We start from the raw sequence: 19,100 nt of genomic DNA, 5'->3' as shown, positions 1-19,100 counted from the left end.
TCGGTTGAAATATATCGAATATATCTATATCGGTGTACCAAAAAATGATATATATCGGCGATATATCGGATATATCAGTGATATTTTGGGCCTTGCTTTCAACAACCATTCAAGTCTTTTGGATAAGGCTATCAAAATCATTAAGATACCTTTTCAATGAAATGAAAGAAATTTGGTCGGCCCAATTCCCCACCCCGGAGAAAGAGACCTTGCATTTCCTGTTGAAGATGTGGAGAAGAGTGACGACGACTAGTTTATGATTTCCCTCTTTGTTTTTTTTATTTAATTTATCTCATTGTTTTTTCATTTTTTATTTGTAATTGTTGAAGAGTCCGGTATCTCTATAACCGGGTACAGAAATGAATCTTTGTATGTTATTGCACCGTTGGATCATCTCGAAATACACACATTTGCCTCGAAATATAGACCTCGACCTCGACATCTGTGTATTGTGTATCTTGACATAGATCTAACAGTACAATAACACGGTTACAGAAATTCATCTTTGTACCCGATTATAGAGGAACCGGACTCATTGTTGAAAGCATTGAGAAAAAAGAAAAGTGATGGTGTGGTTTGTGTTGTTAGTCCAGTAACTTAAGTTGTTTACTTAGACTAACCAGCCTTTGATAGGACAAGTTTTTAGTATACTAGTATGATGCATGTGCTGACCAGTTTTCAGTAATTCTACATTGACACATTATTTTGACACACTCAACCAACACACTGAGGTGGCTGTGTGTCATGTCCACCTAAGCAAAGTCAAACTCAACAATTTTGGATTTCTTATTTTTTATATTTTCTTTGTTTTAATCCAAAAACCCTTTGTATATTCTTCTCTTTTTATTTCTCAAACACAACTCAGACCCCACACACTCTCTCTCACCAATCAAAAAACGCACTTTCTCCAGTTTTCTGTCTCTCACTTTCTCCTAATAAAATTTCTTCACTTCTTCTTCTTCAACTAATAATTTTATTAAAAAGAAATAATCTTTCCAAATATTTGAACTGAGAATAGAGAATTGTTGTCTGGTTGTATCAGTTTCTTCGATAGTTTTTAAGGTTAGATCACGATCTTGAACTCTTTTATTTTCATTTCTTTTTTCTTTTGTTTGAGTTTTGAAATTTGATTTGATTGACGTTTGATGTGTTGGAATTGTGTTTGCATGTGTAATGCAGCTTGAATTTCGTTTCTTTAGTTGAATTAGAGGTATGTTTTTGTTTTTTTATTGGTTAAATTTGTTTCATTTTTATTGAACTGAATTGAAGAATGAATTTATTTGCAGGATTGAAGAGTGTATGTTTTGTTGTAGGAATTGAGAGTAAATTATGGCGCAGAGTAATTGGGAAGCAGATAAGATATATGTGAACTTAATTACTTGTCACTGCAGAAAAGTCTATAGGCCACAATGGTCACTGCAGACCGCTTCTCCACCCACGACAAGGCTTCAGTCTGGGGTGAAGACAGCAAAATTGAACTGAGGCTTGCCTCAATTGACAATAAACTCATCTCTTTTTATAATGAGGTGCATCTTTTGGAATGTTCGAGGTATCTTGAACGATAAAACTCAAGCTAGGCTTGCAAAGCTAGTGAAAGAATGGGAGCCAGGCATCATTGGAATAGCTGAACCTAAGACTGATCCCTCTAGCTTTTCTTTAGCTTATCTTCATTCGTTGGGGCTCTGCACGCAAATAGTCCACAATAATAATGACAACAGGGTGCCTAACCTCTGGTTTCTCTGGAAGAACGACATGATGGCCCCAACGATGCATAGTCAATCGGGTCAACATCTCACTGTAGAATCCTAGAATCGTTTGATCACCATTATCCATGCAAGCTCAATATATATGAGAAGAAGGCAGCTTTGGGCGGATTTGAATAGCACAAATGCTCAGCCTAAAGAATGGCTCATTCTTGGAGATTTCAATGCTTATCTTAGCCCAACGGAAAAAAAAGGCGGTAGAACCCCACTGTCTGCGGCAATGGCAGAATTCAGAGACATGGTAAGCAAGGACCATCTGTTGGAGGCGCCTCACTCCGGGTTTGAATTCACATGGTGGAATAAACAGATGGGAGTTGACAAGGTGGTAGGGAAGCTGGACAAAGCATTTTTAAATAATGAATGGAATCTCTTACACCCAGGATGGCGATATAAGGCTCTGAGCAAGTTGTGTTCTGATCACTCACCCATTGTAGGCTGGTCGATCTTTATCCCTAGGCCCAGGAAGGTTCCTTTTAAGTTTTTCAAGATGTGGACCACACATCTAAGCCTAGAGGACCTAGTGAAACAAAGCTGGTCGGAGCCTATGGAAGGGTATTCTATATTCGTGCTTGCACAAAAACTCAAACGTCTGAAGGGAGTGCTGAAATCTTGGAATCGAAATGTCTTTGGGAACCTGGGTACACAGGTCAGAGAGGAGTTTGTGGCGCTGGAGAGTTTGCAAAAAGACTTGGAGAGGAATTACAACGATGTTTTGGCCAACGATATCATAAACCAAGAGAATAAAGTAGAGGGCTTATTGGAACAAGAAGAGTCCTTCTGGAGGCAGAAGTCCAAGGTTAAATGGGATAATGAGCTGGACAAGAGCACGAAATTTTTCCATGTTTTAGCTGACATGAACAGGAACAAATCTTTCATCATCGAAATGGAAAACAAAGAAGGGGCAACTCTCAGGGATCAAAAGGAAATTGGGGAACTCATAGTGCAGCAGTTTACGAAGAAGCTGAAGAGAGTTGAGCTGTAGCTTGATGATGATCTTATAAATTTGATGCCAAGGTCGGTAACAGAGGAGGATAATGAGAACTTGATTAAGATGCCTCCTTTGGAGGAAATTAAGAAGGCAGTCTTTGACTTGAATCCAGATAGCTCTCCAAGGCCGGATGGGTTCACAGGCCACTTCTTTCAGACTTATTGGGACATAGTGGGTTCAGACATGGTCAGAGCTGTACAATATTTTTCATTAGAAGCCGCATCCCCAGTAGCTTTAATGCTAATTTCTTGGTTTTGATTCCAAAAGAAAATGGCACAAAGAAACTGAGTAGATATAGACCAATATGTCTGGCAAACTTTAGCTTCAAAGTCATTATGAAAATCTTGGCTTCACGGCTAAATATCCTCGCCCAGAGGATTGTCACAAAGGAGCAATATGGGTTCATTGCCAACCGAAACTCCGCTCAAGCAGTGGGGTTGGCCTCTGAGCTCATTAATGAGCTAAAAATTAAGCGAAGAGGAGGGAATATTGCAATTAAACTGGATATATCACAGGCCTTTGATACTCTAGACTGGAACTTCCTTTGGGCAGTTATGCATAAAATGGGCTTTGATGGGAAACTGATAGGATGGATACAGGGAGCAGGTATAAACAACTCCATCTCCATTCTCTTTAATGGTGGCCCTATTGGATGCTTCACAGCGGAGAGGGGTCTCAGGCAAGGAGATCCTCTCTTTCCGATTCTATTTGCCTTTGCAGAGGATTGTCTGAGAAAAGGATTGGAATGGTTGTGTGCGAACAAGAGAATACAAAGAATGGTGAGTCAAAGTAACTATTCTAGTCCTACACACCTTATGTTTGCAGACGATATCTTCATTTTCTGTAATGCAAACAGGCGGCATCTCATTAACCTCATGAAACTTTCGGATTCCTATCAGTTGGCTGCGGGCCAGCTAATAAGTAAAGAAAAATGCAAGATTTTTTTTTAGCCAAATGTCACACAGAAGAAAGCAGGTCATTGAGGAAATCGTGGGCATAAAAGAGGGCTTTTTACTGGAAAACTATCTGGGGGTTCCCTTAACGGTGGGTAGGGTTACAAAAGTAACTCTTGCTCCTCTGGTTGATAGGATTAGAAAAAGAGCAGCTAGCTGGGCGGGAAAGATGCTATCCTTCAAGGGTCGAGTGGTTCTTGCTAAGCAAGTTCTAAACAGTATATCTGTGCATAATATGGCAATTTACAAATGGCCAGCGTCGGTGATCAAAGAATGAGAGGGTATAATCAGAAACTTCATTTGGAGTGGAAAACCAGCAGAGAGGAAATTCATCACAGTGAAATGGCAAAAAGTGTGTCTGCCAGAGGAAGAGGGAGGTCTCGGACTACGGAAGCTCAAAGACATCAACCTAGCCATGCTCATGAAACTAGCTTGGAATTTACTGAATAGGAACTCGGATTGGTCAGAGTTTATGAACGGAAAATACAGAAACAAAGCAGGGGGCTGGGCTAGCCAAAAGAGTTCTACAGTGTGGATCGGGATACAATGGGATCTAAGAGAGATGGATACTCATCAAGGGTGGATCATTGGTAAGGGAGAGAATATCAGTTTATGGAGGGATAACTGGATAGGTGACGTTATCATTGGTAACTCTATCTAGGACAAAAGGCTCCTACAGAAACTCAAAGCTTCACTCAGCGCTTGCATTCAGGGGAATCAGTGGACTTTCTCTGAAACTATGAAACAGATTTTCTGTAATCTAGGGATAGATATCAGCAAATTGGAGACCCCAGACCAGTAGAGAGAGGACAACAGAGTGTGGTGTCAATCCATTGATGGCTTGTTCACAGTGGGATCGGCTTATGACGCGATTAGAAAAAGGGCGAATGTGCTGCCGTGGGCAAAGTTTCTCTGGTCAGCAGAGGTGCTGCTGCCAAGGACTCTTGGGACAGGATGGAAAATTCTCCACGGTGTCATGCATATCGACAAGAAATTAAGGGGGAAGAACTTCAAGATGGCGTCCCGCTGTTGTATATGTACGGTGGCAGAGGAAACACGAGATCACATTCTATTTGAGTGTAGCTTTGTGCAGAGATGCTGGGAACTCTTAGCGCACAAGATGCATCATCATAGGAGGATTGCTAATCGGGAAGAGATGTTCATAAAGTGCAGAAATGACAGCCCTCTATTATAGGATTTGTGGAAAGCAGTTTCTATTTCTTGCTTGGTCGCGATTTGGAGGAATAGAAATGGAGTCATTTATGGCAGCAAGAAGTCGAGCATCAGTTCCGTTATGTACCAAGTTCATGGAGCAGTTAAGAGAGCTTATGATCGATCGAAGAAGCCCATGAACAACACTACTAGAGACTTGGCAGTCTTGAAGTCTTGGCAGCTATCGGCCAAGTTAAGGAAGGCTCCACGCACTTTTGAATGTTATTGGGTGGCTCTGCCAACAAACATGATAAAAGTGAATGATGACGGTTGCTCTAGAGGTAATCCCTGAATCTCAGGTTGGAGCACGCTTCTTAGAGATAGCAATGGTAATGTTATTGGCGCATATATCGGAGGTCTGGGTATTGCAACAAACTTTATAGCTGAGAGTTTTGTGTAACGCCCGTATTTTTAAATACGTATTTTTATATTTATTAATTAATTAAATTATTTATTTTCAAAATTCGTTGGACCGGACTCGGGATACATGGGCCTGGTTTTTGGGCCCGAGTCGGTGTTGGGCTTGGGTTTCGGACCCAAGTATATAAACACATTTTTCTAGAAAATAGGGTTCATAAAAAGAATAAAATAATGAAAATGGAGGCGGAGATGAAAGCTGGATTTCTGGAGGGTGGAGCGCGACGGCTCGGACTCGGAGAAATTCGTAGGAGCTGTTCATGCAGGTGAGTAGCTATTTTGCTATTTCACCGGATTTATGGTTTTCCGTGTATCGGAGTATACCGACTAAGGTTTCGGCCTATTAATACTATTCATTATACTGTTGTGTTGGACTTCGTGCCATTTGTTTTATTAAATTTTATTAAATTTCAGGATGTATTTTGTTTTCCCTTAAGGTGATATAGATTTTCAGTCTAGACAATGTATTTGTACTTTCATTTGTAATTTTAAATAAGGAGTTATTGAAAAGAGATTTGTAACCTAATCTTATTTGTAAATTTTTGTAATGAAGATGACTGTTATTTAAGTTAAAATTTTTATTGGTTTTAATTATCCGCATATTTAAAACTGTTTATGGGTTTTTGGAAGTTGAGAGTGCGTCACACCTCGGAGATCGAAGAGTCGGGAACAAATAATGTTTTTCCGAATTCTGTCGAAATTCGGGGTGTGACATTTTGCAATAGTCGAGGGCATCGCAAAAGTGGTGGAACTGGGATGGAAACTAATTTGGGTGGAATTCGACTCTACTGCGGTAGTAAAATCATTTCAGAAGGATCAGGTCCATTGGCGTGTTCGGGCAGCTTGGGACAAAGTGAAAGGGCTAGCGGACTGGATAATAGTGACTAACACCTGGCGGGAGGTTAATTTTGGCACGAACATTTGTTCCAAATAAGCAGCTAACCTGGCTAAGGGAGAGAAGACGTGGTGGGATGGCAGGCCGCCATTCTTGCATAGAATTGAGGATATGAATGCCACATACTATAGATTTGTAAACTTAGCTTAATAGTTGTGAGATAGTGGTTACTATCAATCCTATCCGATTTTTTGTACTTTGTAACTTTTATTTTATTAATACAATTACCTTTAGCAAAAAAAAACTTAATTACTTGTTATGTTGAATTGTTGTTTTGAAATTGTAAGCTTGATGTGTATATTTATGATTACTTGTTGAAAAGAAATCTTCATAATTCGGCAAAGGCTTTTATGACAGAAGGGAAAGTATTCCATGAATTGTGTACTTATGGAAGTTGCTATTAAAGTGATGTTTGAGCATATTAGGGCAAGTTTTTGATAATGAAAACCTTGTGTTGGTATGCAGCGATTGATGCTCCTGGAGGGTTTCTCTTTAAGTGGTGGTCTGTCTTTTGGGACATTTAATTTTTATTGCAAGGACGAACGAGAATTATGTGCGAGAGGGCCTAGCAAAAGAAGCATCGATTGTTTTTCGTGAAATGTTGATGGCGGGATGTTGGAGGAGGCACATAAGTTTATCAAGTGCATGCCCACGGAACCTAATGATGTAGTTTGGGGTGCTCTGTTATCTGTTTGCTGAATACACAAAAATGTTGAACTCGCAACTTATGCAGCCAAGAGGGTAACAGAATTGGCTCCGGAGAGAACAGGGATTCATATTCTTCTCTCAAATGTATATGCATCAGCTGGAAAATGGACTGATGTTGCGAGAGTAAGAATGCAATTGAAAGAGAAGGGATGGCATAAACCTCCTGGATCCAATTCAATAGAGGCGAATGGAACTATTAATGAGTTTATTGCCAGTGATGAGTCTCACCCGCAAATGACCCACATAGCCCGAATGCTTGAAGAAATGTGCTGCAGGCTCAAAGATGCAGGCCATGTACCTAACCTACTCACGTTTTGCTTGACATCAATGAGCATGAGAAGGAACATGCACTTAATCGGCATAGTGAGAAATTAGCTATTGCCTTTGGGCTCATCAACATAGATCATAGGGGTCAAATTCGTGTAGTCAAGAACCTTCGAATGTGTGCTGATTGCCACACATTCGCAAAGTTTGTATCAGAGACGTACAGTAGGGAGATCGTAGTTAGAGATAATAACTAATTTCATTTTTTCAGACAGGGATTATTGGTGATATTTGTAATATATGTAAAGGAGCGTTTTGGTTTTCCTTAGTGTTTGCGATAGGAGAGGGAAAAAGGGTTGAGATTTTCCTCGGGTGGACCGAAGTTCGCCTTGCGAGCTGCCCTCGATATCCTCTTTCTTTGGTCTTTTCTCTTTTTTCTGGGAGAGAGGAATCAGGCCCCACGTAGTTCAAATAGGTGGTATTTATAGGCTAAAGGAAAGGTCAATCCGAGAGACACGTGTGTCTCTTGCACGATGTAAGGTGGAGATCGTGAATGAGTTGGGGCGTTATATTATTAGTCATGTGTTGATTGGGAGTTGGCGGTCGCCCTTATTTCCGGTGGTGGGAAGTACAAGTAAGATTTTGGTAATGATTACCCCTGGTGGTGATCCTATCCGAGGCGTTCTGTCTCTGGCCATGCGTTAAATCGCGTGACATCTTTGTTCGTACCACCTACATGAAAGGAGCTACTCACGATCGGTCTTGGAGGTCGATGTCCTGAGTTGGCTTATGCTGCGCACATGTGTGTTCATAAGGGCGGTTCTGATGATGGCCTGGCTGGGGCTATGGTTTCTCGCCGTAGTGGAGCACGACCTGAGCAGGTCATGGACTTGGCCACTTTTGGGGCGGGTTCTAGTGCTTCCGATGGGGCGTGAATCCATCCGTGGCGAAGCTTAAAGCTCCGCGTAAGGCGAGTGGAAAGGCTGTTGTGGTTGCTGACGAGCTAGAGGGCCAGTTTGTGTTCCTAGACAAGCATGGGGCGCAACGAACTGTGAAGCGAAGTGATTGTAGCTTCAGATCGAGTAAGATATCGGGTTGCCTGTTAGAACAGATAGCTCTGGATGGCAATCGCAAGGAGCTGGATGACAAAGGGCTGGCTGATAACTTGAGACGAATGGAAATTGCGCAGTGTTTGGTACGCATGTCTATCTTCGTTTGATGTAACTGTTTCCGTATACACGCTGTTATTTTGTGGCTATTAACCATGCATGTGCTTTTGCAGCTAGTAAGTGGGTTTCAGAAATTGAAGGAGATTGCCCAGTTCACGGAGGCAGATAGAGAAGCGGTGGTGAAGCTATCTGATGAGCTGAAGAACGTCCAAGAGGCCTCGAAGATGGAACGTGAGGAACTGGAAGATATGAAGAAAACTCATCAAGCGCTGAGTCTGGCCAAGATGTTGAAAGACACTGAAGCCGAAGATCTGAGGCAAAAACTACAGGGAGCGGAAGAGAACGTCCTAGCGGCCGAATCGTGGTAAATTGGTAGCAACGAGTATACCTTACATTGCAAGAAGGTTGCTCAGGACGCTACCAAAGCCTATGACGTTCTGGATGCAGACTTCGTTGAACTGGAAGCGGACTACAACGCTTTGAAGACAGATCATGCATGCCAGATATCTCACACCGGGTAGAAACAGTGCCGGAGTGATTAGTGGCGCCCCGGCCGCCTGAGGTCATCTGGAGGAGATTGTTACCGCGAACCCGATCTTGCCGCGTCGATGTCTTGATGAATTTAGACTTGGATGGAGTATCCGTGATGGTGGTAGGAGGGGGATGCCGAGATTGATGAATCGCTTATGCCCGAGAACCGATTGTCGAGCACGAGATAGCGAAGTTGTAAGTTTGTTATGTAATGCCGTGTCGGCTTATACCGTGGATACAATAAATTTGGTTTCTCGGGTAACCCGCGATTCGTCTTTTATTTGTATGTGCCCGCGACTGTGGAGTGATCCGTACCCGCTCGTTTTGGGGTACTCATGTGAGGATGAATATTGCTTAATCGGGTTGGATTTCCTGAGTAATCTCAGCAACCCGGCTAACTTACTATGGTTCCAACTTGCTAAGACAGGTCGTTGTTTGCATGTATGCCATGCTTGTTGTTTGTTGCCGTATTATGTGTGAATCACTTGCTTGACCACAGTTGTGTCTGCGTATAACAAAGCATGGCAGGTGCATTGCAGTGACCACTTCCCTGCCCATGACTGGTAAAGTTGCATGAGCGTCTGGTTGTTAAATTGCTTGCAGCTGTTAAGGTGGTGCGCATAACGAGGCCACCAGATCGCTGGATCCTGGTTCGTGAAAGAAGTCGAATCGTGTTGTGTTTAGTGCCGCTAACGGCAATGGTCCCTCGCGTGCGTGACACGTGGAGGGAGACGAGCGGTTCAAGGAACATAATGATGGCGGGCAGATGGCGTTTGGCGTCTCAAGGTAATTATGAGGCGTTTAGGAAAAGACGTTTCCTATTGCATAAAACTGCTCATCGAATACCAACAAAGTATTTGCTCGTCTTCTTGCCTAAGCTTAAGTCTATCTTCTCGCTTTGCTCCTTTGCTGTGCATCACCATCGTTGCTGCTCGTTCAGGTACGTTCCTTCTCCTCTAAGAGTGTTATTTCGTCGAGAAGAGTTTGGAATAAAACTGTAGCTCATGTGACAGTAGTTTTGTGTGCTAGGTTTTATCATGGCAAGGTGTCGTCCATTCATGAGGGGAGAAAAAAGCATGAGAGAAACGTCGCCTCTGATAATGGAGAGGATGGAGTTTGAACCGCACGTGCATGGTGATCGCGAAAAAGGAAAAGCCGAGATCGTAGAGGCGGGGGTCATAAACGACTTAGGAGAGGCTGGGACGCCCAAATGGGCGGCATTGTGTTTAGGTCGCCAAGCCGGTAGGCGATCGATCGATCACACTGCCAGGAGTGTAGCGACTGAGAGGCAAGGTTGCCCGGCGCTTAGTGAAAGTTCGTCCCGCGCGACCGTGGTGTATGGGGCCGAATTCTACTACACGGGAAGGCGGGAAGAAGCGTATGGTGAAACGCCAGATCAGAAGCTTCCACTCAAATACCATAGCGACCAACGCTCCGTTGAAGGGGATCGTCTTCGGATGGTGATAAGGCGAGGTGAAAGATGAGGACATGGAGACGTTCTTTGGGGCGACGATGGATATGGTCGCCTTTTGGTAAGTTCACGACACACTAGGCTCTGTTATGTCGGTGACCAAAGCAAACTGATTCGTTAACTTCATTCGTGCAGTTTCTTGCAGGATATGATAAGTTGAAAGAAGTTGTCCAAAACACTGAGATGGATGACAACCCTCACGTCGAGCTAGGGTGTATGCGAGCTGCGTGGGGGGCAGACAAGAGAAAACTAGAAGTGATGACTACCAAGTACCAGAACGTGATGGCCGAGAATGCTGTGTTAGTGACGGACGTGATGGAGTTAGAAAGGGAATTAGCTGTGGTGACTGCTTATGCTAAGAAGTGCCAGAAGGTGACACGTAAAGCGAAGAAGGCGATACCGGGCTCAGATCGCCCTACCGCCCTCGACGAAGTATGATGTCTTTGAGAAAGCGATTGTGAGCGACGAACGAGGGCATGAGATGCGTGTGATGCTGAGGTCAGCTCGGCATACTGCTTCGACTAGCGCAGCACCAGAAGATAAGCATGTCATAAGTGAGATTTGATGATGTGAGCTTCATTTGGCTCTGTCAGGCATGAATTGTAAGTTCTGTTTACATTTCCCTCTCTTATACGAGAGTTAACAATAGAGCTGTGTTTTCAGGCTTGCCTGAGCAGTTCGCCTTTTTCCTGCAGAGAACTGGTTTCCACGAAAGTGGCAGTTCGATACTTGGCTAATTTTTGTAATGAGCACCGATCTGGATTTTCTGGGTAATCCCAGCAGATCGGTGGATGTAGTTGTTGTGACGAATGGTCATATAATGTTATTCGTGATGTTCCGTATGCATGTTGCCGTGTACTTGTGTGTAACTAGCGTTCTGCTTATGATTCTAGAAATATGCATCCTGCCGTGTAGTCAACGCTAGAAATATAGGTCGTCGACGTGACAGGAATTGGAGAGGCTATGTAGCCTGTGAGCTCCAGAGAGCTGTCTGCGCGCGGAGAGCGTTCTCGTTTAGTCTATCCTAGAAATATAAGTCCTCGACGTGACAAGAATTGGAGAGGCTATGTAGCCTGTGAAGCTCCGGAGAGCTGTCTGCTCGCGGAGAGCGTTCTCGTTTAGTCGATCCTAGAAATATAGGTCCTCGACGTGACAAGAATTGGAGGCTAGGCTATGTAGCCCGTGAGCTCGGAGAGTCTCGCCGCATGAGAGCGTTCTCATTTAGTCGATCCTAGAAATATAGGTCCTCGACGCGTGACAAGAATTGGAGAGGCTATGTAGCCCGTGAGCTTCGAGAGCGCGCGCCGGAGAGCGCTTCGTTTAGTCGATCCTAGAAATATAGGTCCTCGACGCGTGACAAGAATTGGAGAGCTATGTAGCCTGTGAGCTCCGGAGAGTCGCTCCGCCACGGAGAGCGTTCTCGTTTAGTCGATCCTAGAAATATAGGTCCTCGACGCGACAAGAATTGGAGAGGCTATGTAGCGCGAGAGCCCGGAGAGTCGCTCCGCTCGAGCGTTCTCGTTTAGTCGATCCTAGAAATATAGGTCTTCAACTGGCGAGACTCAGAGAGGCTATCAAGCATGTAAGCTCAAGAGAGTATGCTGCTCACGGAGAGCGTGTTAGCTTATGAAAGCATACTGCTCACGGAGAGCGTTCTCACTGAGTTGATCCTAGAGATGTAGGTCCTCAACTAGCGAGACTCGGAGAGGCTATGAGCCTATAAGCTCCTGAGAGCGTTCTGCTCGCTGAGAGCGTATGTAGCCCCTGAGGGCGTTCTGCTCCTGAGAGCGTTCTCGCGAGTTGATCCTAGGAGTATAGGTCCTCAACTAGCGAGACTCGGAGAGGCTCTGGAGCCTATGAGCTCAAGAGAGCGTTTTGTGCTTGAGCACGTTTGAACTCCTGAGAGTGTTTTGTTCTGTAGAGACCGAGTTGTGAGTGGTTTCCTCATGCTGAACTGCTGTAGAAGATGAAGCGACCTCAGCGGAGCTGGTCTCGGGTGATTGTTTCTCGACGGAGGAATGGAGATCTTGGCAACAGGAGTTGGTGCGACCTCTGGGGTCTTGACAACAAGAGCGGAGGCAACCTCTGGGGTCTTGCCAACAGGAGCTGAGATGACCTCTGGGGTCTCGTCAATGGGAGAGAAGTGGTGACGCTATGTAGCGTTCGAGCTCAAATGAGCGTTATATTCAGCTGGGTGTTGTGACCCAAGTGAGTCTGTGGGCATCCTGCTTTGGAGATCGTCGTCAATAGCTAGCCTTGAATTGGCGTGACTATAGTTAGCCCCAGTTTTGGAGCTTCATTGACTAGCCCCAATTCAGAGATGGCTGTGGCTAGCCCCTAGTTTGGAGCTTGAAGAACCTGTACAAAATGCGAGCTGTACAAAATGCGAGCTAACACCAAAGAGTTAGTACGACCTAACAATAGTAATTTTGGAGATGCATGGATCATAATAACAAAATTGAACTTGTTTAGATGGCAACAATGAGCCCCAGTCTGGAGATGGCTGTGGTTAGCCCCCATGCATCGGAGCTTGATTGACCTGCACTAGATCGAACTAATATCCAAAAGAAATTAGAACAAAAAACTGTTAACTTGGAGACTTTTCAAGCCGCTGGAGCAGGGTAATGTGCCCGTTCATTGTGCCTAGGTGACCGACTAAACTCTGGACTTGAGCTTCGAGGCTTGCCATGCTTCGTGGGTGTACAGGTTTTTTGGTTTATGGAGTTTGGATTTGTTAGGTGGTTTCTCAAGAAATCGAGACCACAGACGGCGCCAATGTAAAGGAGCGTTTTGGTTTTCCTTAGTGTTTGCGATAGGAGAGGGAAAAAGGGTTGAGATTTTCTGGGTGGACCGAGTTCGCTTGTGAGTGAGCTGCCTACGTATCCTCTTTCTTTGGTCTTTTCTCTTTTTCTGGGAGAGAGGAATCAGGCCCCACGTAGTTCAAATAGGTGGTATTTATAGGCTAAAGGAAAGGTCAATCCGGGAGACACGTGTGTCTCTTGCACACGTGTAAGGTGGAGATCGTGCATGAGTGTTGGGCTGGTTATATTATTAGTCATGTGCTGATTGGGAGTTGGCGCGGTCGCCCTTATTTCCCGGTGGTGGGAAGTACAAGTAAGATTTTGGTAATGATTACCCCGGGTGGTGATCTTATCCGAGGCGTTCTGTCTCTGGCCATGCGTTCGTACCGTGACATCTTTGTTCGTACCACCTACATGAAAGGAGCTACTCACAGATCGGTCTTGGAGGTCGATGTCCTGAGTTGGCTTATGCTGCGCACATGTGTGTTCATAAGGGAACTGCTTACAGGTCGGTTTTGGAGGTCGATGTCATGAGTTCGCTTATGCTCCACGCGTGTCTGATAACTTTATGAAGATATCACTCCCCTACAATATACATTAGCTGTATCTTGTGTAAAAAAACGCATCTGAAATATGAAAAACCAACATTACTCCGGGGAAAAAAAATTGCATATTATTTTCACTGTCAAAAGTTGATATTATCCAAGAGATTGGCATGTTAAATGGTTTATGACACAAACAGTTGCAAAATCAACCTTTCAAAAGTACATCTAAAAATACTAAAGTTCTGAACAAGCAAATAAGATGAAGAAAAACAACCAAAACAAGAAAAAAAGAAGAAGAATATATTACTTCAAATCCAAAATACATGGATGTAAGAACATTTTAGAGACACCAAGCAAAAAAAATGTCAGAGATGTTACAGAACACGAGAACTAAACACGCTCTGCACATTGAATTCAAGATAACAAAGGTGTGATGCATGGGGTTCAAAAGCGAGAGATTCCCTAAGTGATGGTGAGAAGAAGTCAGTCTGTGGACTTCTTCCATGAGCCAGATTGTGGTTTCTGCTTTAGGAATAAAAAGACAGTGAGTCTGGATATCTTTTTGTCAGTAGTACTCTCTCAACTGCAAAGCCTACAATAGATATGTTAACAGTAACAAATGACTAGTAACATTACAGTAACAGATGACTAATAACACAAACTGAAAATGGACAGTACATTACAGGTGATGAAGTTTTTGAAGTCGAGTTTGCCCATGGAGACCAGCTCAAACTGAGAGAAAGTTTCTTTGCTTCAGTAACTACGTTCTTATCCCTAGCAAAACTGGATAAATTTCCTAACTACAACGCAGTGACTTGACCATGCAACTGGTTACAGGTTCAGTTCAAGGAGAGGTTCAGTGACAAAAGTACCATGTCACACGTCTTCAACCTGCAAAATAGCTCTCAAACATATGAATCAAATGATCACCCAAAAACGCAAAATTTGAGTCAAAACCTGCAAGAGGAAGAAACCATAAGTAGGGACATAAAAATATGGTATTTTTATGCTGCCATTCCGTAATATACAAGCAACTAAGAGTAAAAGAAACAGTTTGCTCGACTAACTCCCATTCTTCATTCACGCCTACTAAATGCTTCCACCAAACTCCATAAGTTCTGCTCCACCAATTGTATCCTACGTACCAAGAATATAAATCCAATTCATCGAAACAACTTCAAAAAAAAAAAAATAAACTATGATAAATAGAAACCTTTAATGCAATGCTTTTTTGTGTCTCAACAGGCTCCATAACTTCTGATCCACCAATTGGGTCCTACATTTAACGTAAAATTCATACAAATGAGCAAATAATTAAACAAAAAAAGTAAAATCAAATATTGTTTTTTATGTTTCAATAAGGTTGTTTGCTAACCTTCCTCAAATCTAAGTCATTAATTCTATTTTCAATTGTGCTCGTCCTAATCTTCTTCTTTCCTTGGTTCATTTTAACAACTTGTTTCCGTTTCCCCTCTTTCTTTTTTTTTTCTTGCAACTTTTTAACAGCTTGTTCCACCTTGCTTGTCTTCCGCTTGAAAGGTGGACTGCACCACGAACTAATTGAGGGCTACGAATAAGGCCATTTTCCTTAGTTGTAGTATGAACATATCGACTAGTTTCACACGCAGTAAGTTGACCACTTCCACCTGTAGTAGGCTGACTACTTGCACATGCTACTTCACCATTATTTAGTTCATTATTCAAGCACTTAATCCACTTCATAACAATATTTGTCTTATCTTCATTGTCGGTTGCCAAGTCTGCTGTTTCATAAAAGGCATTACACATCCTATCAAAAGGTTCATTCTCAGGGTTTTCCATCCAATCAAAGTAACTGATTTTAACCTTTGTATGACACCTCTTTACATCTTTCCTCCATCGACGAAGAATGTACTTTTCAGGTATATTTTTGAACCTTTTTCTGAATCAGTACGACAATAATGTGTGCATAAAATTCCTCTAAACTCAAACAAACGACAATTGTACTTGGTGTCACTGTCATCCAGATTGAAGCAAACTATAAAAGTAAGTTGTAGATTTACCTCTCCAACCATAACATCTTCAGAAATTTCATACACCCCAATGCCACATTCCTTTTTAACCGAAGACACGTCACAGTAGAGCTTCCCGGTTAACTCCTTCTGAAACTCCTTGAATTTTGCAGTTGTATAAGCATCCTGAAATTGTTTCTCAATTTTATAGTGAGTAATACATGGGACTCAGGAGTTGAAGGAATTAAAATCTTCTTGGTTTTCTTTCTCTACCTTGCTCCGTAATGCATTCTCATATTGCTCGGCAAATTTCTTCAATGTAGTCTTCGAATTGACGTACCTGTCAAAAAATGCATTCATGCTCTCACTTCTTTGAGTACTTGACATTCCCGCCCAAAAAATATCTTTTACAAACGCAGGAACCCAACGATGACTCTCCTTATACAAACCATCTAACCATTTATTTTCCTTAAGATCATACTTCTCAATAAACTTATTCCATCTTCCTTCGAATTCAGTGGTTGTTAAGGAATTATAAACAACTTGTTGTATCTCAAACTTAATTGACTCGTACCTCTTATGAACCCGTAATTTTTGAGGTAACCTTTTCATGATATGCCATATACACCACCTATGTTGTGCATTCGGAAACATAATTTCTATAGCATTTTGCATGGCTTTGTCCTAGTCTGTAATTATTGCATTAGGAGCATGACCACCCATACAACCAAGCCAGGTCTGAAAAACCCAAGAAAAAGTCTTGGTGTCTTCACGAGATATTAAAGCACAACCCAACAAGATTGACTGACCGTGATGATTCACACCCACAAAAGGGGCAAACGGCATGTCATACTTAGTAAGTTGTGTCGAACGTGATCACATCACCGAACTCCTCATATGCTGCTATGCTCCTTGCATCTGCCCAAAATAAATTCCTTATTCTACCATCGTCATCTAAATCCATTAGGAAGTAGAAATTAGAATTATCTGCTTGTATTTTTGTGAAGTAGTTCTGAACAGCTGCAGCATCCCCATTGCCAAGCCTTAATCTTTACCTAAATATGACAGTTTATCAAGTCCACCCGCTTCCACCGCCAAAGAAGAATAGCTTTTGTTTGGCCGAATACACGCTTGATCATTTATCTCAAGTTTCCTTTTAACATGTCGGTTCAATTTACGATTTCTTATGAAATATCATGATTTTCCTGGACTCAAACCATGATTATGATCAAGTACTACAGATGTCACCTTCCACTTTCTATCAGAATCTAAAGCATCTCTAAGCTTCGCATTGCATTGGGTTTTGGTAACTGGATGCAATTTAAAAGCATTTCTTGAAGTGCTCTCTATCTTGCCTGATCGAGAACATGCAAAAAACACCCATCTAACCACCCTATCATCTCCCTTCGACGAAGACCTTTTCTTTACTGGAAACCCATTCTCAGAACCGTATTTAGTGTAATATTCAAATAATCCTTCGGCAGTATCAAACACCATTCCTATTTCTGGATCTCCCACTTTTTCGTCTTGAACAAATTCATTCTCCATACCCACATCAACACCAATTGTTTCTTCCAATTCTCTATCACTGATGCCCTTCTCATACAGTCCCATACTTATATCGTCAAATTTAGAAATTCTTGACTCCATTCCGAAAAAAAAGAAGTAAACAATTGCAAATAAAGAGAAAATGCATTTTTTGATTGGTGCAAATAGTTAGAGAGAGTGCGTGGGGTCTGAGTTGTGTTTGAGAAATAAAAAGAGAAGAAGATATGAAGGGTTTTTGGATTAAAACAAAGAAAATAGAAAAAAATAAGAAATCCAAAATTGTTGAGTTTGACTTTGCTTAGGTGGACATGACACGTCACCAGCCACCTCAGTGTGTTGGTTGACTGTGTCAAAATAATGTGTCAGTGTAGAATTACTGATGTGCTGACTCACATGTTTTTTTTCCACAAATCAAATGATTAAGACAATAAGGGTAATATTGTAAATATAGGAAAATAACATGGGCAAAACAATCCTAAAAAGTGTGACCAAGAGTCACAAATCACAAAATAAACAAATATTATAGTATTGTTGCGAGATTGTAGCTCAGGCTTAGAATTTTTAAATTAGTAAAAAATATAGGAAAATAAAATAGGCAAAACAATCTTAAAAATTATGACCAAAAATCACAAATCTAAAAAAAACAAATATTATAATATTATTGCAGGATTGTAACTCAGGGCAGGATTTTTAAATTAGTAAAAGATGTCTACAAATTCATTCTCTTTAGAGTTTAAATTAAATTACTTTTCTTCTTCCCTAATGATTTCCATGTGCTAAAATGCTACCTGGGTTCTGGCATCCTAATAAATGCCTCTATATTTCCTATGATTCTGTGAATTGAATCAATTGATGGTCTACAATCTAAATACTGTACACGTACTGTTATCTGAAAAGAAGATTGGTTGTGTACGTATAACGGCCGTATAAGTAGTTTTATACAAGTAATGGTATGCAGCCAATCCAGCCATAGACTCTAAACTCAATCTAGATTCTACAGTCTAGCCAGCGATCAGTACACGTGTAGCTTGAGCAAAGGCAGGCAATTTGAGGCACTGTTTGGATGGGGCCATTTGCTGACCTACTAAGAAAAAAGTTGTCTTGGCATGTGGAAGCATGAGTTTTAGGGGTCCACCCAGAAGGGATATATTGTTCCAGTGTACCGTGTTTTAAAGTATTTGTGTGTTCTGCGTATTTACACGTGGAATAAAAAAGAATGGTAACGAAGTGCCTAATACGAGATAATTTGTCGTTTGCGCAAGGACATATCTGTTTTTTGAACAGAGAAAAGGCAGATGGGAAATGGTACACAGGCTGGCTGGCCGGCCGGGTTTACTTCCATTCATCTAACTTGAATAGCTGACACCACAGCATGACTAAATTTTCAGGTCCACGCATCTCTTGGACGCTGTCTTGACTCTTTTGTGTCCCTTACTCACTTTGTCGTTTGACACTTCGATCAGAATAAAAACCAAACAATTTCGAGGATTCGAGGGTAGTTTTCTAGGTCAAGTCTACTACATCTGAAGTTGGTGATATAATTAGGCATGAATTATCGATTTCACGGAAAATTTCATTAAGCTGGCATTCAAAATTTGATGAGATATTGCAATGGATAAATCCCAATACATTTGATTTGGTATGGAAGCCAATACTAAATTTCGTATTCACATTTGAGAAATGTCTAGATAAAAAAAGAGTGTGCCAAATTATTCAATACTGATAGGTGAGTGGAGCCACCAAATGAAGAAGGGTTACTATCGGATCGGATCAGTGTGTCAAACTGTCAATAAAGTAGGCGAACTTAAAAAAACGCTCAAATATTAGGATTAGGGGGTTTATGG

General features: G+C 42.0%; 1 protein-coding gene, 1 long non-coding RNA gene and 1 pseudogene across 2 annotated transcripts; 2 read left to right on the top strand and 1 right to left on the bottom strand.

The window, feature by feature from the left end:
* Positions 1 to 889: 889 nt before the first annotated feature.
* On the top strand, positions 890 to 1,361 carry LOC147510735 (uncharacterized). The gene is made up of 3 exons (XR_015216864.1): positions 890 to 1,062; positions 1,180 to 1,210; positions 1,287 to 1,361. It is a non-coding gene; the product is annotated as an uncharacterized LOC147510735 (long non-coding RNA).
* Positions 1,362 to 1,848: 487 nt separating this feature from the next.
* LOC147510734 (uncharacterized) lies at positions 1,849 to 2,745 on the top strand. Its single transcript, XM_086598230.1, has one exon. It carries the CDS (start codon positions 1,849 to 1,851, stop codon positions 2,743 to 2,745), a length of 897 nt encoding a protein of 298 aa, XP_086454356.1.
* Positions 2,746 to 15,569: 12,824 nt separating this feature from the next.
* On the bottom strand, positions 15,570 to 17,322 carry LOC147510733 (protein FAR-RED IMPAIRED RESPONSE 1-like; annotated as a pseudogene).
* Between the last annotated feature and the right edge of the window lie 1,778 nt (positions 17,323 to 19,100).

This window comes from Coptis chinensis, chromosome 3 (genome assembly GCF_015680905.1).
Source record: "Coptis chinensis isolate HL-2020 chromosome 3, ASM1568090v1, whole genome shotgun sequence".
NCBI lineage: Eukaryota > Viridiplantae > Streptophyta > Magnoliopsida > Ranunculales > Ranunculaceae > Coptis > Coptis chinensis.
Note: the sequence above shows the minus strand (reverse complement) of the source record. Positions and strands in the feature narration are given on the sequence as shown.